Here is a 27,502-nt window from a genome sequence, read left to right as displayed (position 1 = left end):
GAAGGTAACATAACTCCAAACATTACCAGCACAGTGTAAAACAAAATAATACTTCATATTTGCCAAAAAAAAGAAGCAAAAGTGATTATTTTTTATATTTTCCCTTTGGCGCATTGCTTCCCATTATCAGGGCTGTAACAGAACCCAATACTCATATGTACAAAACGTTTCTCCTATTATTCATCTCCAGATAAATAATACATGCTTGGTTTTACAATGTTAAAAATCTGTACCATTCGTGTCAAATTCCTCTCATTTTGTTTCAGGGGGTTGAGCAACTCCAGCAGGCAGTGGAAACGTTCAGTATGTCCATATATTTTTTCTCTCTCCTACAAGAGTACAGTTGTATTCACAAAAGTAGCACATTATCCAGTAGAAAAAATAATAATAAAGTGAAATTAAAAATTGTATTTTACAAACTTTTACAGCTTTCATCCACCGTTTCTGTGTGTTCATTTAGTATGTAAAATAGTGTTAAAACTTGTGTCCTCGCCACACAGGAGCAAGGTAGATGAAAGGGTAAACGCCAGACAAGGTGTCAATTATCAGGAGTTCATGGATGACACACAGAGAGGCCATTATTTCCTGATTATGGACACCTCGAAGGGTGGTAACCCACTTATACCATGGTCACTTACCAATGAAGATAAAACAAGACCAACAAGATCTCCTACCTAAACGACAGAATAGGCCGTCTGTCAATAACACCCATTACGCTGCAGTTTCAGGCTGCAAAACCACTGAGCTAGGTTTGGGGCAAAAAAAATCCTGATAAGGCGTTATAAAAGACAGTTTAAACAGTGAAAAAATGTACTTAAATACCAGAGGTGAAGTAGTTATGAGGGTGACGTGAGCCACTGAAGTTACGTAAACAATGGAAATTACGTTAAAAAAAAAGGAAAACATTGGAGAAAAAAAGTTGAAAAAAAAACAACAACATAATTCACAAAACGTCAGCCACGGAGGTTAGGTAAAAAAATAAAAATAAAAAGTAATTTGCTATTGTTTTCACACAGGACCTGAACTCCGTTCTCCGTTTGTTCGACCTATTCACTTCTATTTTGCTGCCTGTACAAACACGCTATATTGACATTTTGGAAGAGAAACCAGTCTGAACAAGACTATTCATTTGTATTTAAATTGCACAAGCCACAACTCAGTGTCCCTGCTAACACCTGAGGGTTTGACTAATGCCTGGAACAATCCAATCTCCCATAAGGTTTTTATGCAATGAAAACATTCGCTACTCCAGCAAATAAGACACACCTGCGTCACACCTGATACAACTTGACAACGGGAGATATTTCTAGTCCGCTTGACAAAAAGTCAAAGTGATTATATTTATGATTTGGGATTATATGTTTAGTAAGAAGACTAACTAGTTATCCAGCCATGTCTTGAAAGTCCTGAAGAACAGTCCCGGGGTTTGAAGCCAATTTCCTTAGTTGCCAAATCTTGGAATTACAGTGTAACATGATGGCATTGGGCCCATAGACTTACACTGGGAAAGAGATGTCTGTAAATCAAAGGATGAACATCTTTAAAATTATTTTACTATCAGAATTTTATTTATTCGGTCTAAAACATCTGGAAAGTCTGGAAGAGTCTTATTATGATATCAATTTATTCCCATTCAAGCAGATTTAATGGAGCCTGCATCTAATGAGAATTAAGTATTCACCAAGACCATGGTATGATAATCATCAATCTGCTATATGTGTATGTTTATTTACTGTATTTAAGACTGGAATTTAAAAAATATAAAAAAATATATATATTTCTTGAAGAAAACATTTGCATATTTATATAGAGAAAACATTAGCGGAAACATTAGTCATGTTTTCGCTACATGAAGTCTTTTTGTGATCCAAAATGTCTCAAAGCTTTTAAGGATAATAAGACAATATGGAGGTATGCATGTTGCAGGTGTGGCAAGAGGAACAGCCCTTTGGTTTGGATCTGATCCCAAACCGTGTTGTGTAAGGGAACTCGACACAGGCCGAGTTACTGATACACTGAACACCACTGCAGCAACCCTCCGTATACAGAGGTGTTGCAATCGCCGTTTCTGATGAACCGATATTCCCACAGACTCCTCTTCTTCTCCTGCATTTCCTGATTCCTGTACATGCCTAGTGCTTTCAACATCCCCTATAGAAGGCATGTCAACTCATTCACCTGTTCGTTACAGAGCAACAGCTTGTGAAAGACGAGTTTTGTCTGTGAGTAGACGCTGTAGTAGCTGCACTGGAAATACTGCGACATTGTGTTCTGTTAGGAATCCTGGTGACGCCACAGCATGCTGTTCATCAGGCAGAAAATCAGGTATCCAGAAATGTCCAGTTGATGCTTTGGAGAAGATTTTTGCTTTTAGTCTATTGCACCACGTGTCCACACAATAAAGAAGATGCAGGTGCAGATTTTTCATAACAAACTGCTTTCTAGCCACATTTAAACCACCTCAAAGTCCAGAGATGACCAGTCTTGTAGCTTCACATGTTATTTTCATGCTCTCTGCTAAACTATTTGGGCTTTGTGGATCAGGGAGGCATGGGGGTTAACCACAGTGGAGCTTGCCCGCTTGGGTCTGAGAGAGCCGTTAGTCTGTTGGTAGCGTGTACTGTGAGCCTCGGACACCTGGGAGCTGTTGGTCTCGCTGTCTTGGTCATCAGGATGCTCCTGACTGGCAGGACCCCCCAAACCTTCGTCAACTTCATCCTCATCATCCGTCACCGGTGGGTAAGTGCAGCTCAGCGGAGGGTGTTGGGGATTCTTGGTGACACTTCCTGGCCGAGAACCTCCATCTGTTGGGATAACAGCACTGCCGTTCAGCTGTCTTACGATCTCCGTGGACTGAACCAGTGGAAAGGCCGTTGGCATGAGAGGAGGGTGGAACCGAGTTTCCTGCTGCAAAGACAAAGAGTAAGAGATTCCTAATTGCATCATCATTAGGCGAGCACGCAGAGGTTAATAAGCTGGCTGAGATGCATTCCACAATTTTATGAAATCAGGCTTTGACTTGCCCAGAAATACACACACACACAGAAAGACACACTTACTAAAGAAATGCTGCTGTTTCTCACATATGTCTCCACTCTGAGTCGGTTCTCCTCATCTCTATCCAGAATCCGGTCCCGTCCTCTCCGCGAGTTGTTGTGAAGAACTGGTCTGCCTAGATAGTCAAAGGCTCCCCCTCCTCCCCGACCACCTGAGATAGTAGATCGGCTGTCATGGTAGTGAGCATGCTCCTGCTGTCAGCACAGAAAAAAAACACTCCCCTTTAATTTAAACTGAAGTAACTTTTGCAAAGTAAAGCAGTATTCATTTGTAACAGGCCAAGCCATACTGAGATTATTTACTTTTGATCAGGTTAATTGATTATTAAAGCAACAGCTCTATATGCCTTAAACCTGCATTCTCTCTAATCGCCAGCAGGGGGCGACTCCACTCGTAGCAAAAAGACGTCAGAAGTCAATCGGAAAAGACCCTTCTTCTCAATTGATTTTAGTACCTTAGCAGAAATTCTCATAATGAGTTTACGGTCTCAATCGCAAGTTTCTTCAATACAACATGATGGTTATTTTGTAAATTATGGTCCAATTTAGAGGAAAATACACAATAAAGCAGGGCATGACTTATGATCGGCAGATTGTTATCACAGTGCACTGTTTTTTCATGATAGAACTTTCAACTTAGACCCTTTCAGTGCGTTGTCACTTCATCAAAGTTCATGGTAACATTTTTCACTTTATTAGTTGCAGTGCATTGTTTGGTTAGACTAAAAGGAGTAAGGAGTCGGCTGTTTATTTTTGAATGATGATTGACCCTTGCTAACCAATCTACCTCGACAAAATGCCAAAATTAAGACTTCAAAAGCGGAGTCCACAAACTGTTCACAAACCAGTGGATGACATCATGGTGACTACTTTCATTTTTTATGTCAATGGTTGCATGCAGGTAAACAGTCTGTGTAAAGAGCAAAGGCGAAGGAAGGATTTGGCAGAAACCACGGATCAATCTCGGAACCCATTGTCTATCGACTGCCGGATCTAAAACACCTAAAAAAAATATCACCAGACCTTTTTGACAGCCGACATTTTGACACGTCGTAGAAAAGCACACGTGTATTCAATTACATTAATGATAGCTGCATTCCACTCAGGGGAGGCCCTGGTATTGTGATTGCTGGTTCACTGGGATAGCTTACTGGCTCGATGGAACTGAGCCAGTTTTAATTTTTTTTACTGATATTTTCCTGCTATGACAAGTCAAAATGTCGGCTGTGAAAAAGGTACTTGAAAAAGTACCAGAAAAAGATGGTGTGAACCAAGGGTCGACAAGATGAGGAAGAGGAAGCTGTATGTGTGGATTTGTGTGAGATGTTATCATGGAGGTGTTTCTACTGCAGCTATAAAAACTGACAGTTCCTTTTCCTGCTTGAGATAGGGGTTAGTATAGTATCACACCATTGCCAAAAGGTATGCTATATGCGTTAAGACAGCCAAAAATGTCAAAAAGGATTAAAAAGCCATAGTCTAGAAACATAAGGTCCCAAGAATAGAGTGCATTAAAACGGCCCAAAGGTCTTATATAATGTGGTATTGATATTGTCATTAATATCCGAGATGCTCTACATTCTGGTTTGAAACGCTGAAGCTCAGAACTTAGCCGTCTGGCATCTGGACAGTAAAGCCTCAGTCCCCGACCCAGGTTCTGCATGCAGAGTTAGATTGATACGTAGACTGACCCCGAGGGAAGACAGGCTGGTCCTGATGGTCCCCTCCACCCTCAGAGGGATGCTTTCCTCTGTCTGCAATGAAAGGAAACAAAGGACTGCATTAGTTCTGGAACGGGAAAAAGTTTGTGCATCTAACATCAGGCCCCTTAGAAAACTTCCTAACTCAATGAAAGATGACAGACAAGATATTATCATTTGACAGCCACAGCTAACTGACACACTATTAGGTATTCATCACATGCTAAATAAGAGATTGTGAAACATATGGGACCGGCAGCCTGAATCAGGTCGAGCACACACAGGAGAAAACACGGGCTGATGCTGCAGTAGGACAGTATGCTCATGTGAAAAGAATAATTCAGTGCTAGTACCGCTCCTCTTGCATCTGTGCTGACAGAGTTCACTCTCCTGAAAGAAGCTTGCCTGGAGAGAGTGCTTATTTCCTCCCTGTGAGAAACGAGAGAGAAAAGGAGAAAGATAGTTAAATGATTGAAGAAAGTTCCACTGTGGATTATGCATATTTTTGAGCAGTTTAAGTTTTAATATCATACTGCATATTTGTCATTTTTCATTTAGTTTTCATGCATATTTTTGCTGCTATTTTGCACATCCAGCACACACAAATCTGCATTTGGCACTTTTTACTCCTCTAAATCTACTTAACATGCTCCACTGTTGTAACTGTCAGCGCTAATATGCTTTAAAGCCCTGATTGGCTCCATTCTTATCGGCTCAATCTTCCCCGTGGAGATCATAAAAGTTTTATCTCGTCTTATCTCATCTTAATTAAAAGCGTCTCAACATACTTCTTCACAGTCAGCTCCCTCTCCAGCTTCTTGTTCTTGCGTTTGTGATGACAAGTGACGCAGATGACGACGATGAGCATCAAGATTAGCAGCCCCCCAGCCACGGCCCCCACAATGATCATCAGCATGTTTTCCAACATGGGGTTCTGCTCCTCCGCTTCTGTATTAAAGTAAACAGTATAGAGTCAGGAGAGAGATGGCAGTATAACATGCATGTGTTGTCGCAGTAAGTCTCAGTATGTGATGTTGACATTGCTGTCATCTACCTGCCACACCAATCTCCACCTCCGCCTTCCCTACTCCCACGTCATTCTTCGCCACGCACTGGTAGGTGCCTCCGTCTGACAGGCTGAGGGGTCGCCCAAAAACTAGTGTTCCATTAGGGTGGGGGATCACACCTTCTGGCAACGCTCCACCAATTCTGCAAACAAAACACAACATTTAGATTAACACATGTACTTTATGATCTGGATTAAGTGGTAATCTGAGTTCCACATATTTAAAAAAATGTTCAACTTCAGCTCCTATAATAGGTCTATCCAAAATACAAGACTTAGAAAAAAATCTCCCCATTTAAACCCATTGATATCACTTCAATTAAAAATTTTGATCCCAAACCACACACACACACACACACACACACACACACACACACACACACACACACACACACACACACACACACACACACACACATTCAATTTTATCAGGCTTTCAAATTAAAACCCTGCCTTAAAAATTGGTTTTCTATTATTTTCCCCATAGTTTGATCCATTTTCTCATGTTTGCCCCATGGGGAAAATCTATACTATTTCCTATTTTAGTCATCTAAAATGTGTATCATAGCTTACAAAAGTCTACAGTCTGGTGTCTTAACCTCTAAATGTAGATTTAGTAGGCTGGTTTATCTTCATTATAAGGCTCAAAATAGGGTTTACGGCTCCATTCCAACATGTTTTTGCTAATTATTCACATATCCCAGACTCTGAAAAAACCCATTAAGTATACAGAAAAACATTTATTTTTGTGTTTTTGTTAAATAAATAAATATTTGGTAGGTATGATCAGGACTGATGGTTAAAAAAATGAAAGTGGAAGTGGAAAATCATATAAATGAACCAATTGTAATACAATGCATTGGGATGTATCTGTTTCGTGAACTGCACATATACTCAAGAGTATATTGTAACATTATCTTAACCTCAAGTTCATCACATTACAGTGCTCTTTACCTTTGTTGAACAGTGTTCTACCTCCACCTAAAGTAAAATATCATGTACATATTGTTCATATCGTTTTAAACAGATTGTTTCGACTTAAACTAGTCACCCGGTATAGCACCAATAATAGCCTGGTTTTCACAGTTAAGCTAATGTTAGCTCACTGGTTGGCTCAGCATCAGCTGGAAAGGAGAGAAAGCTCACGGAGGAGGTATAAAAAGTAACTGATGAAAAGCAAATAGGTACAGAGCTAAACTCTGAAAAGAGCTAAATACACACTCCTCACTAATGTGTTTCAGTAGCCAGCTAGGCTAGCTGACTGGCTAACCTCAGTATTTTAAGACAGAGAGGTGACTATAAAATTATTTATTTAAACTGCTAACAGCACATTATATTAAATAAACAGTAAATACTATATGAATAAACTAACTGTGAAGTGAAGTAACAAACTTAACCATAGAAAGCTGTAATGTGATCACTGGAGGCTAAGATAACATTACTGTACACTGGACAGGAAGTAAACTGACGTGCAGTTCAATAGATACGTCACACTAAATTGTGCAAGAGATCCATTTATATCTTTTTATAGCAGTTTTAGGAAGGGGACATTTTAACCCTAAGGTACATGTAAAAATAACTCCTCTCCGCCCTAAAAAGTAGTACAAAGTCCCTTAAGAAGTTTGTGTAGTTTTTTTCTCATCCATGACTCATCCTATGACTGCACATGCTGACCACATCACCATTTCTGCTTTTTAATTCAAACTAACCGAAAACATAAAAACCCATACACACACACACATAAATGTAAAGCCTTCCATTAACTTTTACTATGTAGTTCTAATTCACAGGTCCTTTATGATACACAGGATTAATCAGCTAAATAACGTAGCAAAATCTGCATTTATTTTCCCTAAAAAAGGCCCTTTTGATTGTATTCTGCAACAACACTCCAATAATTTGCCTTTCCCTTAATTGTTTGGAATCGCTGTAAAATTCCTGGCAGTGTGACTCAGAGAAAATGTCGATGAGCAACATCATCCAGGGTGTTGCCTCACTGTTGTTGTTTTGAGCACTTTTGACTAAATCAGTCTTCACTTTAATGTCTATTGCTGCAATCATAATCAACCTGCACTGAAATTGTGTATTTCCACAATTATAGAAACATATTTACTGTAAGAACCCTGAGTTTCTATTCTCAGAAACTACATTAACCCCTACCAGTTTCAGAAAAAGAAACAGCCATGATAACGTCTAACACTAATTCACACATTCGGCTTCCTCTTCCTCCTCTCACCCCAACCCCTCCGCCTGCCTGCTCCTACTGGTTCCCCTCCCTCATCAGGCCTGCTCATCCCTTTCCCTTTCAACTCATCCCCCTCTTCCTCCCTCCTTCGTGTGAAACTGTCTCACCTGTCTGCTCTCGGCACAAGCCGCAACACGACACTGTGACACCAGCTATTACTTCACCTGCTGCCTTTTATTGACAGAGCCAACAGGTCTGCCCGCTGCTACTGCAGCCGCCGCACATTTGTGTGTGTAACTAGAGATCTTGAGTGCTGATACACACAGTGGATGTGTACGTATATACATGCTCATTCATGAGTGTGTATGCGTGGCGTGGATCTGACATCGTTCTCAGGAAAACTTCGTTCTCAGGAAAACTCATTTAACCCAGGTGTGACTAACAGCTCGTCATATGTACATCATCACCTGGCACAAACTACTCAAATCAGAGGAAACCACAACAAACATTTAACTTAATTTACATTTTACCTATATGCCCTTTCTGTGAGTAAGGAATTTCTCCCTTGGGGCCTAACTGTCACTTCCCATGATTCCATGGGAGCCATGCCTCTTTCAGTCACTTTTTGAGGCTTTCATTTTACTAGCCAAACTCTATGCCACACCCTGAGAATGCACCAAAGGAAATGGCTTAAAGACGACACCAGGTGACTCAAGCAGAAGAAGTCAGGCATCTGAGTCAAACCCTCGTCTGGGTTTAAACCTGGGCAGCAATGCACCACATTTTTATATGACACACGGAACATTCGAACATGTCAGTTTCCGCTGATGCAGCAGGTATCAGGAGGTGACAATGTCAGGACTTGTTTTGTTAAGTTTTGTGTAAAGGTGGTGCTCCACCCGCATAACACTATCAACTATTAAAACCTCAGCTATTAAAGGTTTAGAGCTTTCTTGTTTACTTCCAGTGTTTCTTGTTGTGTCTGTCCTTGAGGGAAAACGTGAGATTTCCATGTCTTTCTTTGATTACAAAGCAGGAGTTATAAATACTTTGAAAGTATCAAAACACTCTCTGAAGAAATGCACACAGCCCGAATTCAAAAACTGTGCCTTTAATTATGCTGTCAGGTCTTCTTTAAGGCTGTGATGTCACAACTATACTATATATAGGTAGAAAGTGCTGCTACTGTGCTGCTAGAGTCATTCTACGGCTGCAATGATGGTGCAGAGAAGCAGAGAACGCAGCTGCAGAAGACCTGGAAAAACTGACCAATCAGAGCAGACTGAGGGTCTTAAAGAGACAGGCGCTAAAACAGAGTGTCTTAAACAGAGGGTAAATACAAATGTAATATACACAGTATAAAATATGTATATATTTTCTTTTTACATTGAAACATTGAAACATCTAACCAGTAAAATCCCATAATTTGAGTATGAACGGGAATATGAGCATCTTAAGTCCCCTTTAAACACTGCAGAGACTTTTTAAAATATATATATATTTTGAATCATGCATTGTTGGAATTTATGCTAGCAGTGTTCTTCACCACCATTTATGGGAGCATTGCTATGTTTCGTGTGTTTATGATACAAACAAAATTAGTTCTTTATCTTCAATACAGTCTCAACAGCCAATTGGACACAGGAATTTGTCAAACAACCTAATCTCTGATGAAACTAGCAAACTTTCCAATTTAAATTGGGTTAATAATGTTAAAAAATTGTTCATTTCCTATAACTGATGCAATTTTGAGCCAGTATTTTAACTTTATCTGACATTTGACTTCACCCTCTGGTGATGACCTGAGTGCAACCTCACTGAACATCCCCTTTGCACTCCAGACTGGTGGAAGCATAGCAAAATAATTAGTATAATTACCCTCAAAGTTACGAGAAAAGCAACAGTGACCAGACACAGCAGACAGTTAGTCACGCCAGTAGCAGACAGACAGACAGTGGGGGAGGCAGGTCCTACTGTACCTGATCCAGGTGAAACTCTGTGGTTTGGGGTTTCCTCCACTCACACACCTCAGGGCAGCATTCTCCATACCCGCGGACCAGTCTCCATTATAGCCAGACACCTCTGCATGTGGAGGGACTGGGAGGAAGAACAATCATTTTGTACAGTTGAGGGAAATAAAAATAAATGGAAAGACCGGGCCTAATGTAGCTCAGGCTGAATGGTCAAGCTTTTAGATAAAGGACAACTTCTAATGAATGCATTTTACAATAAACCATAAATATTCACAGAACCATGACAATATGCTTTAACTAAAAAATGATTGTGTATTATGTTCTAAGACAACTTTTTTTCTGATTCGTCACATTGATATGTTTAAGGAAAGGGAATTTTATATGGTAAAGTCATTTAGGTACTGAAATCAAAATGAATAATAAAGAGAGGAACGTGAAAACTGATACTGTGCTTATGAAGTCTCTTCCTGTGTTGACATGAGGCGGGCGGTGATAAAAACAGGAAGTAAAGCTCTGAAAGTGCTACTTGTGTTGAAACAGTTTTCTTTTTTTTAGATGTATGCTTTTTCTTTGCATGTTTTGAATGTGTCCATGTTTTGGCATGTGTGTTTCCTGGTTCAAGGAATAAATTTCAACCTTGATTTTAATAATGTAACAGTACCACTGTATCGTTCTGAATACTCACAGTGCACCACCAGCTTGTTTTTGAACCTGCGGGGGGCCTTTAAAGTCGGATGCCACACCAGACAGTCCAGCTTCTTGCCATTCATGCCCCGCAGCGGGTGCAGAGAGTATTGCGAGGAGACGCCCCCACTGTCCAAGGAGCGATTGATGGACTGTCCGTTCAGTTCGGTGTCCCAGGAGATGCGGGGAGGAGGGCGGCCTATAGATCGACAGGTAGCAACCGGCCGATAGGACTGACCCTCCACCAGAATGACAGGGTCCAGGGACGCGATAGGAAAGGCTAGAGGGGGGAACGTTACATTGTTTGGTCAGAGTGGAGATAATGATGATAAATCAACAAAATGAGCAGTTAGTGTTGACTGCAGACCGATATATATAACTATAACTATATGTTTTATGGGCTTTAAACTAAATTAACTACTTAAAATAAATAAACTAGTCAGCTATAGTTAATTTATGCGACTGTTATTCAACCTTCCAGGACATTTTGACATGGTTTGCATTTGCAAGTTTTTATTACATTTATGACTAGTACTTGAGTACTCCTGGTCTAGTCAAGTAAGAGATTAACATAGGATAATGAATCATACCAATCAAAATATATATATAGGCCTAAGGATAATAATTTGTGGTGTGTCAAAATTTAGGAAAATATAAAACAAATGTCCCTACAAAGCTAATCACATTGAAAATCTAATAGGCCAAATGTAATAAAATTATTTGAAACACATCTTTCAACCACTATTAAATATGTAGCCTACAGAGAATATAACCTCTAATTTGCAGACCATTTCTGTCTGTGTTACAACATAAGATATATTAGAATGTATCAAATATGCTTTAAGATGTCAGCATATGTAAGTTACAGCTAACTATTAGCTAGCAAATTAGGCTAGTTGAAATTAATAGCATTAACTGCCAATTTAAAGTCAACATAATGTTAACAATTAGGCTGGGTCACTGAGCATTATTCAGTAAGCAGGGACATGTAGAAATAGCTCAGTGACTATTGCTTTTCCTCAGCTAAGAAAAAAACTATTAAAAGTTGTTCATGTTAATGCTAGCTAATATACCTCTAAGCTAGCAGAGCTGGATGCTATGTGGGTTATCCCTCATTTTGTACCAACGTTATAGCATTACTCTCTCAATTTGAAAGTTTACCATTAGGCATACTACTTAGATATCATAGTGTAATTCTAAGGAGTGCCTGTATGTGCACCAAGACAACTACCATGAAAAAGCTCAATATATAATCATTTTTTTTAAAGTGAACATAAAATCCCATTATGTTTGCTGATGATTATTACCTCATCAGTAGAGTAACTGATGCCTAACTTGTGTGGACAAATAAGGTATGTTTTCACTTTACTGATCATATAGGCTTGGTAAAACTCAATATGCATTTGAATATGATTATATTTAATATAATGTTTATAAATTTGACAAGGAAAGCCTGTTGACAGTCATATTGATTCCCTTTGTGACTGGAGATACTTGCATGCATTTACGATCAGTTTTCACTCTTACACACATTAGCCCTCCTGTTTCTGCAGTATTTGAGTGAGCTAATCTTTTTCCTACTGCAAGGCAATGAGGAAGGGACTCACTCCACACGGTGAGAAACATGTCCGTGTCAAAGCTGCCAAAGGGGAAGGCGGCGATGTGGCAGTGGTATCTCCCCTCATCAGAGAGCTTTGTGCTCATAATGACTAGAGATGAGTCCACGGTGGGTTCGCTGCTCTTAAAGCGGACACGTTGAGACCACGTCCCAAACGCTGCAAAGAGGCAGAAAAGAGAAAGCGAGACAGAGAGTGAGAAAGAGAGAGTTAAAAGACCATGAGAGGAAACCACTTTTAGTTCCAAACACATGTTTGCTAAAAATTACATTTACATTCACAGTGATATCCGTCATGTCTCACACTCGCAATAGAAATCTCAATTCTTTGATGAGCAGCTTAATAAAGGAATCCAAATATACAGTGATCTGAAAGATCAGAATCTCGGTGCTTGGGGAATATCACAATATTGTCATTGTTCATTTTAACACTTGCCTTAAAGCTCTTTGAGCGGATGGAAAAAAAAGCCCAACCAGCACTTGTTAGACATGGATGGATTACTGAGTGGGCCTAACAGACACAGGCCTAGGGGCCCAAACTGTCAAGGCCCCCCTGGCCTTCACCTACATAATGTCACTCAAAGAGACATGTACCAACCAGGAAGAGACCCAATTAGCCGCAAAGAGACAGTAACACACTACACAACTACAAAGAAACAGATAGGAGTATAAAAACGGGCAAAACAACTCCAGACCTCAAAAACATCACAAGAGACCAAAACAACTACAAAAAGACACACACAAAAAAACATAAGGAGACAAAAACAACGATAAAATGACACAAAAAGGTCACAAGGAGACCAAAAGAACTACAAAAGGCCACAAGGAGACCAAAAGAACTACTAAAAGATGAAAAATGACAACAAAGAGATTAAAACCACTACAAAGAGACACAAAAAGACCACAGAAAGACTAAAACAACAAAGAGACCAAAATAACCTCAGAGACGCACAAAATGATAACAAAGGGACCAAAAAAATACAAAGAAACACGAAAATACCTCAGAGACAAAAAAAAAACTTCAAGGAGACACGCAAAATTACTATAAAAAGGGGCTAAACAACCAGAGACAAAAAATAACTACAAAAAGACCAAAACAATTACAAAGACACATACAATGACCAAAAAAAGACACAAAACAATCAAATAAGAGACGAAACAAGTATGATATACTTCTTTTGCTCAGTTAAATGAGCTATAATGAGAAGACATGTCTCACTGGGAGGAAAGGGGAAGTTATTCTTAAAGAAACTTCTTTAGCATGTGATAGAGACAATGCAACTAGAGCTAGGCCACAGTACCAACTGACCTGTCTGTCCATTTTCATGGTGTGCAGTGATGATTTGCTCCTTGGTACCATCTGATTTCTCCTTTGACCAGGTGACCTGCACCACGGTTTCATCGGGTGACTGGTAGCGGCAGGGCAGGACGGTCTCCTCCTCCGCCATGGAGAGTATGGCACCATTTGGAGGGAGATCCATAAATTCTCCCTGTATGACTGTAACTAAAAGAAAAGAGAGGTAGGTAAGTAAGTAATCAAGTAAACAAAGGGGATGTAGATAGCCTGGAATCAGTCCTTGAAGAGATCCTACAAATGGTTTGTTTCAAGTGCATTCCACACACTGAGCTCAACACTTATCCTTACCAGCTCGACTACGTTCCTGACAATGACTTTGACCTTTGACCTGAACTGGTCCAGTAGAAAGAGCAAGTCAGGAATCCCAGGAGCTAATTTTCATACTTGTGTGGCTACTTGAAAAAAAAAAAAAAAATCACTTTCATTTTGGTCCAAGCTTCCTCTTTGTCATTGATGTAAATTAAGGATTTACCCTAAAAGGTAAAGTTTGTAGTACTGCTTATTTGCTTCCTTACAGAGTTTTAGATGATAACATGGATACCACTTTTATATCTGTACATGAAATATGAAACTACATCCACAAGCTTTATGCTAAATAGTTAGCTTAGCTAAGCATAAAGGGCCAAATACATAGTTGGGCTCTGTTTGAAGGCAACAAAATCTACCTACCATATTAAATCAAATTACATTTCCATACAATGAAACTGCATTAGCTACGTTTCAAGGGAAACAAATTCTCTCCTGGACTGCAGTCGCATGTTTTAGACAGGTGCTTAACGTTACAATTGGTTAAATTGTTACGTAACTGAAGACACGTACATAAGTTAAGTACTCTACTGTACATACGTGACGTTATCTAAGTTAACTTACGTATGCAAGTTAAAATAAGTCCATGTTGACTTTTGGTTCCACTTTTTTTTTGTTGAATGGGAAACAATTTTGTAGTCTTATGGGTGAAAAGTACCAGGTTTGTTTGATGCATTCCTCCCCCCAGATAGCCTTAGCATTAATTATTTATAAATATTTTTGATAAGTCAATATCAAGGACTGCTCATTGTTCTGACATCCCATAGATCATATCATAGATATACTATTTATATCCATATATGAGTATAGATATATATCTATGCGTGACTTGTGTTCACTGACAACCGATGCTCTTCTTAAAATTATAAATATATATAAATGTTACAACGTCATGGTTAAAAAATTGTGAGGTTTAGGCACCACTTGGTTAGGGTTGGAGAAAGATCATTTCTTTGGCTTAATGGCCTATTTAGCCTATCTCACTCTTGGTAGAAAAGTGAATAACCATACTTTCCATACTTAAATACCGTGTTTCATGATGTTTTTTAGTAGTTCAATTGATGAGATACATGTATGTATTGCACAGTGTTCTGGATCAAACAGATATATTTTCTACATAATTAAAAGGTGAAAATATCACAGCATATACATTTTAAAAAAAAAAAAAACAAGCTTCAGACAAGGGTTGAATATCAAGGTCTTGAATATAAAGGAGAGGGTCTTAAGAGTCCACGCAGAGTGAAGACAGGAGAGGGAGGAGAAAGAAAACAGGTTGTCAGTCAGAAGCAGTACAACTGAAGATATGTTGCTTAACTAGTTGTTCGAGATAAGCTTTCAAAGCAAACTAACCGAGGGTTACCTCAATGTCTGGACAGAGTGAGACATTCAGGGCCTCAGGAAACATACAAGACATAAACTACACACGCTTTGTATTTTGAGTGTCACACTGCAACTCTGTTAACCACAAACAAGAATGCATCGCTGTCATTTTTCTGCCATTTCTCCCTCTGTTTGATGTAGACAAACTACAATGCATTGATTATCTTCCAGTGCAATTAAGTTTACACAGGGAAGATACTGTCACAGCATGTTGATCCCTGAAACCTGTTTTTTATTGCTTGTTTGCAATTCTCAGAGGGATATTTCTCTTGGCAAGCAGCTAAAAAAAAGGAAGTTTTGTAAAAGTTCTGTTGTTATTTGCCTGTGCTACCTAAAAGCCTGGACAGGTGATTCATCAGCACAGTGTATGATTATATTGCTGTTCTTGGCATCATGCTTGTGTTGCTGGTGATTGATTCTCTTTCAGAAGGTGTGATTACCGGATGGGGATGACGCTATTAGGTCTGAAGGAAAACAGCTTGCATGGAAAATGTATTTCAGCAGGTGAATAACTCCTGAACACTAATGATATATCAGTTCACAACATGACAGACCATGTGGATCTAAGCTAATCAGTAAATATGAGTGTGAAGTAGAGTTCTAACTTGTTTTCACCGATTCCTTACAGGTTTTCACAAGTCTACACTTTTAGTTTCAATATTTTATGATAAAATCTAGATTTAAAAAATGCTAATGGCAGCATGCTGTGGTCTAATGTTTATCACCATCTTAGCTAAGTGTGTTAGCATGCTAATCTTTGCTAATAGAGACAAAGTGCACTTAAGCCCACCCCCACCAAAAGGGAAAACAATCCATCTCTCTGCATTGACTTTGTATATGAAGGTGCCTCCTTTTCGAATCCATCTGTTAGCAAACAACAAAAAAGTGTCTAAAAGGTGCCGTGTGGTGAAATGCACTACCAAAAGGGTAAAGAGCCCATAACTAAGTTGTTAAATCTGACAAACTGGAAATAAATACACTTTTAAGAGGACAAAAGTGGATAGGCCTACTGACGTAAGCCATCAGCGTTACAATGCGCAAAACTGTACAAACCTGAAACTATAAGTATATTTAACGTTAACTCACGTATGCAGTGCATTTTGTCACTAAGTCGTATACCCAAAGTCAGTTAGGCAAACTACATCTCTGTAAATTAAGCTGAAGCATTTGATAAGATGTTGTAGTAGACTATGGATAAATCAGAGAGCTATGCAGTATCGGCTTAGCTTGATAATACATAGCTCACATTAGCTTGCTAACACATAGTTAACATTAGCTTGCTAACACATAGTTAACATTAGCTTGCTAACACATAGCTAACATTAGTTTGCTAACAGCCAACTTGTCCTTTCTGGTAGACATAGAGTGCTAAAATAATCAAATATGTTTAAATGTAATAGTTTTAGCTAGAAATGGCATTTTGTTAGCGTTTCAACCCATGGTTGTGTATTGTGGCACTGGTAGTTCCCCCTAGGTGATGGGCGGTTTTCAGAGTATGATTAATAAGAAAACAATCTGGCCCAGTAGTTTCCTACAGTACCAACACCAACATGGTAAAAGATATATGAGAACATGTGATCAGGGGCATTATACTGTCATTAGATGTGTTCTTGTTGATTCACACATACGTCCATTAAACACTGTCAACATTTCCAAATTGTTCCATGGTATCTGTTTTACAGTGAGCTGTTCTTACAGGTGTTGCATCAATACCTGATGTGGGAGAATCTGTTCAGTTGGCTGAATGTGATTCATCCATTTACCAGCAGGCTGATGAGTGTACTCTGTAGACAGGTGTGTTTTTCCATGAACGTGTGTGTTTGTCTGTCACTCTGAGGTTTAAGCCATCCTGTGGAATCTGCCTGCGCTGCATTACTGGAATAACAATCGACCTATCCTGCCTTTATACATGGGATTGAGAAAGTTCAAACTCTTATCTATCATTGTCTGTTTAAGCGATTGCATTTTGGCATTCATGTATCTGCTTTACCTGATAAGTAATAGGTTCATACACTGGTTAATGCATAATGATACATTGTTATACTGTTAAACAGGACAGTAGAAAGACTTTCTGTAGAAGACTTAAAACATGTGCACACACATTAAGCCTTAAGCAACACACACACATGCTAGGAGGGTCCACGCAGTTCCTTTGAATCAGACAGGAAGAGGGGAACTGATCAACAGCAACCTGTTTTTCCAGAAATATCAGACGAGATGTGTTTTAGCTCCAGCTAAGTCTATGGTTAAGACAAGCTGCCACAGTGTACAGAACTCATGAATATGCATGACACCAGACATCAAAAAACTAAAGGTAACACGTTGAATACCTTTTTTTGCTTAACTTGTAATGTTTTTCTGTCTGTTGCTACTATATTATGATCAGAGTATAGGAATATTGTACATTTTACATGAAATAGTAGATCACTAATAGATCACTACATACTCTCTGTTGACTACTGCAGGTAATAGGTCTGAAGGAATTTGACCCCAACAGGTTAAAGACACACACTTAAAAGAGTACTATATTTCAGCATGTTATCACTTTGGACAGACTGTATGTTAAGACTTCTTACCAAAGATCCAGAGGACACAGAGACACAGCAGAGATGTCATTCTCCTCGGCAGTTACTATTAACTGTGCACAAGCTGGGATAAATTCAGCACTGAAATAAAGCAGTCCAGATAATAGTATCCTAAAAGACAGGCATGCACGAAGCACCGAGGCGCACTCATGCCTCCATCCTTGATCTTGTCCAAAGTCCCCTCCTGGGTAAAAAATATTGTTATATTTGTATAAAGTCAGTCCTTGTGAAAAATGTAAATCCTTTTAGTTCGGTTAGGTGTTGGTTTGTCAAGCGCACGCCATCATGTTTGCCCTTTAGAAAGAAAGAAGGCGCAGCATTACCTGTTTGGGATACACCTGTTTGTGCTACACCTATCTCTCTCTCTCTCTTTCTCTCTCTCTTTCTTTCTCTCTGTCTGACACACACACGCCTACCCACAAACCCACGCGCACACATGCAGTTACACACACATTTGCGCAAAAAGTCACCTTTCCGGTTTGGCTGAGGCAACATGACAGTTATTTTCTCGTCTTTACTTGCTCTGCTCAGAGGAGAGGCAGGTGAAAAGGAGTTTTAAAGTGCGTCCAAATGACGCATACTGGATATCATAATAGGCTGTTGTACCAGGCTGATTCCAAAAACAAAAGGAGCCTCCTCCCATTGGAGAAAAACAAATTAATCCTTTAATTTAAAAGGGGATAATGACAAATATAAGCACCACAGAAACACTACAAGACATGTTGTAATGTAAATCACAGGAATAAACAAGAATCTGCCCACGTTTGGATTATTTAATCTCCAATGAAATGTCATCATCTACAACAAGCTCATAAATCAAAAGTAAACCATACTGTATGTTTCCTGAATTGTTTTCCCCACATGATTGCATCACAATCCTTTTCACATTGTTGGTTACATGTTGAACATGTTTTTAATCAGTCTGATCTGGGCAAAATGTGATAAAGTCTTTTTAGACTGACAAAGATCTTTTATACAAATTGCAGCCAAACCACTGCCAGAAAACTATTATTTTTAATCCCTTTGTTTACCCTATGACGACTGGAGGCCAACCACTCCCTAAAAAAAGGAAAAATGTAAGAGATAATTTACCAATGCAGCTCAAAGATTTAATTAGCAGGTTAATCATTTAATAGGTTTTGTGTATGTAAAACAGCTCTATATGCATCCTACAGGGAGCAATAATTATATGAAACTTTACAACAGTCTGTGTATGTATTTGATTTCTTTCAGGCTCTTCCACATGTGTGTCTGTGTGTACTTGAACTTCACATACTGAGGACTTGAATATGTTTTTTTAAACCATGCTGTGAGGACATTTTTGCGAAGTGAGGACATTTTGGTTGTTCTTCACTTCTCCAAAGGCTTGTTTGAGGGTTTTATGTTTTATGTTTTACTAAACGATCCCCATTAGCTTATGCCATGGCAGTTTGTTAGTCTTCCTGGGGTCCACAAGGGTTAAGACTTGGTTTTAAGGGTAAGATTACAATTTAGTTTAGGGTTGGGGTTGGGGTTAGGCATTTAGTTGTGGTGATTAGGGTTAGGGTACAGGGCTAGAGGATACATTATGTCAATGAAGGGTCCTCACAAAGGTGCATAAGGGTTTGTGTGTGTATGTGTGTGTGTGTGTGTGTGTGTGTGTGTGTGTCTCTGTCGGTCTGTCTGTCTGTCTGTCTGTGTCTGTGTCTGTGTGTGTGTGTGTGTGTGTGTGTGTGTGTGTGTGTGTTTTGGGACAGGTAAGCACCTCATAAAGACATCATCACTGCCATCCTGTGGTGTCCATGAAATATTTCTCAGTATCTCCAAAGCATAAACACAGCTTTCATTCTATTTACCCTCTACCATCTTGCACAAAACTAAAATACTTTTTTGCCAAAAAGACAAAAGAGGAAGTTAGTTGCACAGTCTATACACACAATTTATCATGATTTTTTTTTCTTTTTTTATGAGCTTAACTATACAAAATGTGTCTAAAGCATCACAGTTTTTAAAATATGTTATGCATAACATTAAATATGCGGAACTGAAATACAAGACCTTACAACAACAACAACAAGGAGAAGCATCTATGAGACTGCCCGTCTTGGGCTCAACTTCTCTATTTTTCTTCCTTCTTAACTTCCCATAAAATCTATAAAAGCGAATTCACACTTATGCTTAAAAAGTAAGCAGGGCAATATTTAAATACAAAAAAAGAAGGTGTTGAAAGAAAAAACATCTGTCTTTTGCTCATGTGTTCACTTCTTCATGCCAATAGTTTCATATGTGTCCTGGGCATGAGGAGTCAAATCCTGGAGAAAAACAGAGGGAAAATGGGAAGAATTTTACAATAAATATAATAACATTTAAGCAATCAATTGTCTTTACATCATTCATATATCAAAACTCACCGTGTAGATGCTCTCATCCTTCTGTCAGGGGTAGAAAACAACAATTTTAGATATGGTGTAACTGAGGCAACATTGTGACATTGTGTCTTTTCTTGGTAATTGTAACAGAGTGCATGTGAACATACAGTGTGTGTGAATGCAGTGTAAAGAGGAAGAACTAGCCAAGAAGTGTATGTGTGGGCCAGAAAGCAACACACCAGATCTGTACATGTCTGTGTCAAAGTGGGTTGGACTGTGCGCAGTTTGTGGTTGGTAATCGGAAATAATAGACTAAAATAAGAGAAGATGTAAAAAAGCAGGTTGAGTTCTCTTTAAATGAAATGGAAACTGTAACTCTGCATGTTAGTATTGAATCCAGGAACATGCATACCATTATCATGAATGGATCAATAAGAAAGTTGGTATTAAAGCTGCTATTATTTACTTTTAATGTAAAAAATAAATAAATAAATAAAGTTCAATTTTAGCAATTTAGTGGCTCCAATTAAATCATTATAATAGAAATAATCTTAATACCGGTAAAAAATAAAATAATATATGTGTGTTTGCCCACTGAGGTTTGACCTCAATAGTATATTATTTATATAGAAGCTGCCTCTGGTTTGTTCACCGAAACTCGACTTTGTGCTGTGGTGAAATATGTTCTCTGCTATAGAGTTTTTCGCACCCCTCTAAATTAATTTTAGAAGTATCTTCGTGTCTAGTTTAGTCACGCAGGCACGTACGGTGTGTTGCCTAAATGTGTTTATTCTTACCTGCTTGCCATTTGCATTCGCAGCTCCAGCCTGCTTAGCATTGATGATCTGTAGAAGACAGATGTGTCATACTGTCATTTTTACATACAATTTTACATACAATTTCTTGTTCCTTTTATATTATATTTCATTTTTTTACTCTGTTTCCAGGCCTTAAGAATATATTGGTGCATCAGTTTACACTCTTGGTATATTACGTGTCAAAAGTAAAACTCTAACAGACTCTGGATCATTTAACTTTAGTTTTGGAAGCAAAATGTTCATTAGTCCACAGTCAAAAAAAAACTAAAACTAGCACTGAAAAATGTTGTAGGACATCAGCATATGATTTAATGTACTTTAATGTAGCAAAATGTTTTGTCTTCTCCCTTTTGATTGTGTTGCATGCTTCATTTTGCTGACGACACCCGACTTTATGCACAATTACTTTTCATTTAGCCCCGTCTCCAGAAAATGAATAAAATACAACAAAACAGCATTCTCAGTTATGTTTGAAGGGAAACATATTTCCTACTGGAGTATGTTTGTTTTTGATATATCATAAATATATTTGTTGACTGTATAGAGGAACATATTCTCATGAACCGGTATGATTTCCTATGAAATGTCATGCATGGGAATTCGTAGGAAATTTTACGAAATATGATCAGTCTTTGATTTAAACACTTTGTTTTCACTGTGAACCAATAATAACAATCAATAATACTAGAAGTGTATGTGTTATGGAGATGGATGGGTCTGTGAGATTGCTGCTTGTGTCCAATGTGAAACCAAAGGTCAATGTTGATTAATTTTAACAATAATTAGTTACTCTATGTCCTTAATAATTAGTTACTATAAAACATATACAATTTGCAGGAATGCTACAATTCTGAACAACATGATATGTAAACAAATGTGCATGTCTAATAACTCCTGTTATAGCGTTTTTATGAAACTGGGTTATTCAATATTACTACAACATGTCTTTTGCCAGACAATGAAAAAGTATGTGTTCATTCCTTTTTAAAATTATCTGTTTTTCCATACACTGCACACATAATTTGTGATGCATGTTTGGTGCATGTAAAAAAAATAAGTAGCATGCAAACCTTGATTCTACAGTAGAGAGCTGTCAGGATGATGCCGTACAGAAACAGGATGCCATCCAGCACGTAACAGATCTCTGGCTCTTCCAGACCAGCTGCTGAGAAAACCAAAGCAAATAATAACTACATATGATATCACAAATAATAATTTGAAGTGATTACATAGGAGAAGATTCTTTGCACTACAGTGACATCACTGTCGGAGCCTTTTTTCCCTTTAAGTTTGCCTAATTATTGCATAACTGTATACTGTAATTTATCTGGTACCCATGTGATAATTACGGCTCTGAGTGACGATGGGGCTGTTTCGTCGACTTTTACAAAACAGAATTATTGAGTAACATCGTGTCACCATTCCGGATTGTGAAACAGACCAACAGCAGCCGTTAAAAGAAAAAAGCCAAGTGTATAAAGCTTATGTATTATCAATAATGGCACTTTACTTTGAAATAAGTTATGGGGAGACAGGGAGGGAAAGTAGGGTTTGCCACTAATGAATGTCATTTGAAACATTAATATAAATATATAAGTAGTAGTTAAAAATAATAATAATGGAATTACTTACTCACAGTTACTCACATATTACTGAGAAATAGTTCTGACTAATCTTACACATGCACATAACACAAGGCTTTAATGACACAAAGCGTACACACGCAGGGCTACGTGTAGCATGAGAGGATTCAGTATTATTTAATTAAATATGATAACATTTTGATACTCCGAATTTAGCACCAGGAGCATGTGGTGGTCGATTATAGTCTTAATTTTGTCTTAAATATCATAAACATAAATACCATAAACGCCCAATGTGACACATATGTCACATCACAGATCTTCGACATTTAGGGGTAGTATTTTTGAAAAAACATCAGAAATGTGTTCTATGTGGTCCACTTGGTCTGTGGTATATCCCCCATAATTTTTACTTTTTACTGGGTCTGGTTTCTTATGGGTTGAGTACATTCACATGGATTCGTATTAAGTCGTTCATGTTCACAAATAAATATTGAACTAAGTTCACAGTCCCAAATAATGAACTAGCTATCATTCATTTATATTCTGATAAACTGGCTTCAGCAGTAGTGGTGCTTAAGTTCAATGAGTGACCCTGTTAACTGACTTAATGCTCCTCTGTTTTTGTGTTCAAAATTACTTACAATAGTGGGCTTATATAATTGACACAAACATATTCAAAATTAATTAAAGCAAAACCAGAGGCTTTTAAAAGGACACTACGAGCAACCACAACGCATTCCACTGAGTCACCAGTTAATAAGGTCACTAGTTAAATCGAATCAGCAGTCATCACAGACAACAGAAGTTCCCCAGTACAGGATATATAAAGTCTTATTTTATCTCTCTCATGATTTTAATGAGTTAACTATTGGAGGAAGCACTATTTGACGAAGGAACACATTTTGACACAGCAGAGGCATGCTGGGTGCCGTCAGTCACAGAGAGCTGTTAACTGTTGTGAAACGCCTTCATTGGCCGTAAATAATGCAATACTTTAACCAATTACTGAAAACATGAGCACCTAGAATAAATGCATTAACACACAACACTGGCTGTATACATGTCTGCCAATATTGCACTTCAATTTTGGTGCTCATGACCCGGTTACTGAAGATAATCCACAGACGTTGTTGTGAGCAGTTTCATGGAGGAACTATACTAAAAAGTAGATTGATAAATAGCACTGCAGGTAAGAGGAAAAACAGATTTTATTTTGGGATGTCCTGTTCTTTGGAACAAGCAGAAAAGATGAACATTAAGTGAAATATCATTGTTATCCCTCCAAAGCTACAGCTCCCAATTATGAAAAACCTTTTTTCACATTTTCATTTCCTGTTAGTCCCCTTTTGATGTTTTGCTTGAGTCATGCCATCATTTGATCAACTTCTTAAAAAAAATGTAATTGACACGAAAGAGAGGAAATAAAGAGAAATTGCGGCTTTCGTAACTCTCTATTTGCTGCAAATGCCCAACAACCACTTCTCCCTGCACAGCGTGTACACATTCTTAGCCTCAAAACTGAACTGTGTTAAGGCGTGCATTTATACACACACGTCTAAGACTTCACCACAGAACTATTTTGTGCATCTTTAACCTTTCGTGCAGGGGAGAATATTGATGCGGAAATTGCAAGTAAACCTTTTACAAAAGCACTGTGATATGGGTCAAATTTTCTCTCATAAATATCTGATATTGAGCTCTACTTGTGAGCTATTTCTCAATATAAACGACAAACATTTTTGGAATAAATTGACCCAAGGTTGGCGGTTATTGAACAAAAGAAATGAAGACTACAGTATTGCATGAATCCTCTCATTCACTCGCTGTGCAAATGTTTTAAGTCCTCAGACCAAAACTAGGTTATAAAATTATCATCCCAATTAATGATTTGGTTTTGGGGTTTGTTTTTTGCAAAATACGTTTAGATGTCACTTTATTTAACAGGTCAATGTGTTTATTTCTCACAAATTACTACACTTTAATTTAAGAAGCAAGCTGTGACAGGGGAGATAAAAAGAGGAAACAATACTGACAAATGAGAGCTCTTCTCACTGTGGGTTGGACTTCTTCTTTATATTTAATTTATTTATATTAAAAACTGTTGGGGGTTTTCCAGAAACCTAACCAAAATGTCAAAGATGCAATTTTGTTAAATGTACAAGGAGTGCTCTCCATAACCTAATTAAATGAATTAAATCTTTTTTTTTTTTTAAATAACTTTGTACCGTTCTTAATGTTTGTTTTTTATGTTTGTTTTTGATGTTTAAAAAGTTTAACATTTTAAGAAATAAATATTCTTAAAAAAGTGTACAAGGGGCACATTTTTCCCACAACTGAGCCAATTTGACAATATGCAATACATGTTTAGATCACATTAAAATGTGATTGGCCCGGCTGAACAAATGTAGCTTTCACACCTTTAGAGACACAAACACACGTCATTTTCTTTTGCTTCCTTCCCGCTTTCTTTCCTCTCCATCACAAATTAAGTGTAATGAACCACTTCTCTAAAATCTGTCATCACATGATGGTTTCCCACACTTTTCAAATAATATCGCATTTAAAGAATAGCTAAAAATAGCTACTTGTTTTTCTGTAAATCTTGTTACTGACTGATATTTGACATGTGGATCATGGCTGGACAGTTATATTGAAGGTGAAATAGTTCAATCCAGTGTTGCTGAGCTGTTCAGTGTGCTGGGAGCCAGAGAGATGTGGTGTGTTATCTGTATCTACATCTCTTTTGGTTTCCGCAACTCACTCATGTACTGCAGATTCAAAGGAAACAGCTAATGCTGTATAAGCCCCCTAAAATAACAGCCTGATAGCAAGGTCTAACTAATATTCCAGTATGTGTCCTCACGCATTAAGTGCCATCTATAATAGTATATAACAGTGTCCATGTTCAGCTCTGTGTATTGCAGTAGAAGGCATATCATATTTTAATAGTCAGTTAAAGTGTTAATACAATTACAACCATGTTTTTTAGGCGTTATAACAAATTAACCGATCGGTACACAAAGTTTCTAGAGGAAACAAGGATTTAAAAGTGACATGTTTCTCTTTTACACACACCTGTCGGCTGGGACTTTTTATTTTAAAGACCACAGATTGGAGAAGTAGGTCGTTGTTGAACCAAAAGTGAAATATGTTTACTGTAACATCTCTTACGCACTGTTTGAATTACGCAAGAAAATATCTGTAGCAACCTTTTATGTTTACAACTTGCTATTCTTGTTCATTTCTCTACTTTTTTTTCTTGAGCCTATTTGTGCCCAAAGACTGTATTTAGTATAAAAAGGAGAAAAAGTGCTCCATTTGTTCTTATTGGTCTTGGAATCTGGTACGCACATGCAGTTATCTAACAGTACTACTTTGACACTTCAAGTCAGGAGACGAGAGAAAGAGCGAGAGGGGCGAGAAAAAGGCTAATATTTGTGTTTCTTAAATGCTTTCCAAATTTTCTTTATTTTAGGCTACATGTATCTGATGTTCAACTTGTTCAGACCAAATACTTCATTATGCTTCTTGTAGTTTCTGAGATACAGCCATTTTCTTATCATACTTCCGTCTTTGGGCTCATTTTATCACATTTCTTTCTTTAAATGCAATACAGTGCCCCATATGCCCAAAGACTCAACACAGTAGATAAGAAAAACTCACTTTACAGCAAGTGAAACACCAGATTTTGAAAATGTCTTTATATTTGTGCTTGTGAAAAAATTAATTTACAAGCAAATCATTCATTTTGTCTATAAAAACCTCTGAAAAATGAAAAAATGCACATTGTCCTTGTTCCAATGTTCTTCAAATGCCTATTTATTTATTTTGGGTCTACAAAACAACCCCAAAATTATTTAGGTCACTATGACGTAGCCCAATAAGTTCCGCATTTGTTGAGCCGGAACAATTATTTGACACTAATTTAAATAATTGATGATTAAAACAGTTGCTTATTTACTTCCTCTAAAATGTTTAAGCTGTTTCTATCTTACTTTAATTTACTTACTCTTGACCTTTTAGACCTCCAGAAATTTAAAACTGACTTTTTAAAAAGGTCAATATGCATGTATATTGTGCACAGAAAATGCATTTAATGTTATAAAATATCCTTTTTACTTATGATTTCTGAGCACTCTAGTTTATCAGTTAGCCATTAAATCTGTGTATTACATACATGTTTTGTGATAGTCAAAAATAAAAAAATAAAAACCGTACAAACTAACTTTTGATGAAGTAATTATGATACCTGATACTGTGAACCTATTCGTGGGAGTCAGGGTGCGTCCGACTGGTTTAACAAGTGCATTTGTTGAAAGAGCGTGCCAGCCTCGGCAACATAAACACAAGTTACAAGAAACAAACAGGGTCAGCTTCTCTTTTCACAGGAACTGTAATGTGGTGACATTTCTGCCGACTACGAGAGGAATAAGGCCAAATCAGAAAACCTCACTGCCCCGAATACACATCTGCCAACAACACCTGCTAGTAGTATTTTCAATAATATATAATTCATCATATCAGAGCCCCGTTAACTTCCTCTGGTTATGAAAGGGCACAGCTTCTGTTCAGCCGTGCCCTATTCTGAATATTTGTTACCAAACACAGAAACTAAAAGGTCATCACTAGAGAATAACTGGAAATTAATGTTAAAACTTACCAGCTGTCCCAAAACTCATCCACAGAGGAATGAGCACCAGTAACGGGCTCCGGCCCCAAACTGCCATGGTATCAAAAGCTCAAAAAACGGACCGTAAGCGTCCAGCTCACAGCAAACACAGCGACTTGTGGGTGTTTTTTCTTCTCTGCGTTCTGGTGAAGACTCGAGTGTTGCTTACCTCAC

At 38.0% G+C, this 27,502-nt stretch overlaps 2 protein-coding genes across 3 annotated transcripts; both read right to left on the bottom strand.

Moving 5' to 3' along the window:
• Nucleotides 1-2,517: 2,517 nt before the first annotated feature.
• nectin4a (nectin cell adhesion molecule 4a) lies at nt 2,518-17,938 on the bottom strand. Its single transcript, XM_059355490.1, has 11 exons — nt 17,899-17,938; nt 13,589-13,783; nt 12,272-12,439; nt 10,666-10,944; nt 9,987-10,104; nt 5,811-5,965; nt 5,545-5,704; nt 5,110-5,185; nt 4,748-4,810; nt 3,060-3,248; nt 2,518-2,907 (listed from the first exon to the last, which is right to left on the bottom strand). Exons 1-11 carry the CDS (start codon nt 17,936-17,938, stop codon nt 2,518-2,520), a joined length of 1,833 nt encoding a protein of 610 aa, XP_059211473.1.
• Nucleotides 17,939-19,580: 1,642 nt separating this feature from the next.
• On the bottom strand, nt 19,581-27,490 carry fcer1g (Fc epsilon receptor IgFc epsilon receptor Ig). Of its 2 annotated transcripts, none has more exons than XM_059354909.1 (5): nt 27,320-27,490; nt 22,144-22,235; nt 21,053-21,100; nt 20,298-20,318; nt 19,581-20,198 (listed from the first exon to the last, which is right to left on the bottom strand). In XM_059354909.1, exons 1-5 carry the CDS (start codon nt 27,384-27,386, stop codon nt 20,145-20,147), a joined length of 282 nt encoding a protein of 93 aa, XP_059210892.1. In that variant the 5' UTR covers nt 27,387-27,490; the 3' UTR covers nt 19,581-20,144. The 2 variants fall into 2 exon arrangements, with proteins under 2 accessions (XP_059210892.1, XP_059210891.1); XM_059354908.1 differs by having other exon boundaries at nt 19,583-20,198; nt 22,144-22,238.
• Between the last annotated feature and the right edge of the window lie 12 nt (nt 27,491-27,502).

The sequence above is a fragment of the Centropristis striata genome, chromosome 17 (assembly GCF_030273125.1).
Source record: "Centropristis striata isolate RG_2023a ecotype Rhode Island chromosome 17, C.striata_1.0, whole genome shotgun sequence".
Lineage (NCBI taxonomy): Eukaryota > Metazoa > Chordata > Actinopteri > Perciformes > Serranidae > Centropristis > Centropristis striata.
Note: the sequence above shows the minus strand (reverse complement) of the source record. Positions and strands in the feature narration are given on the sequence as shown.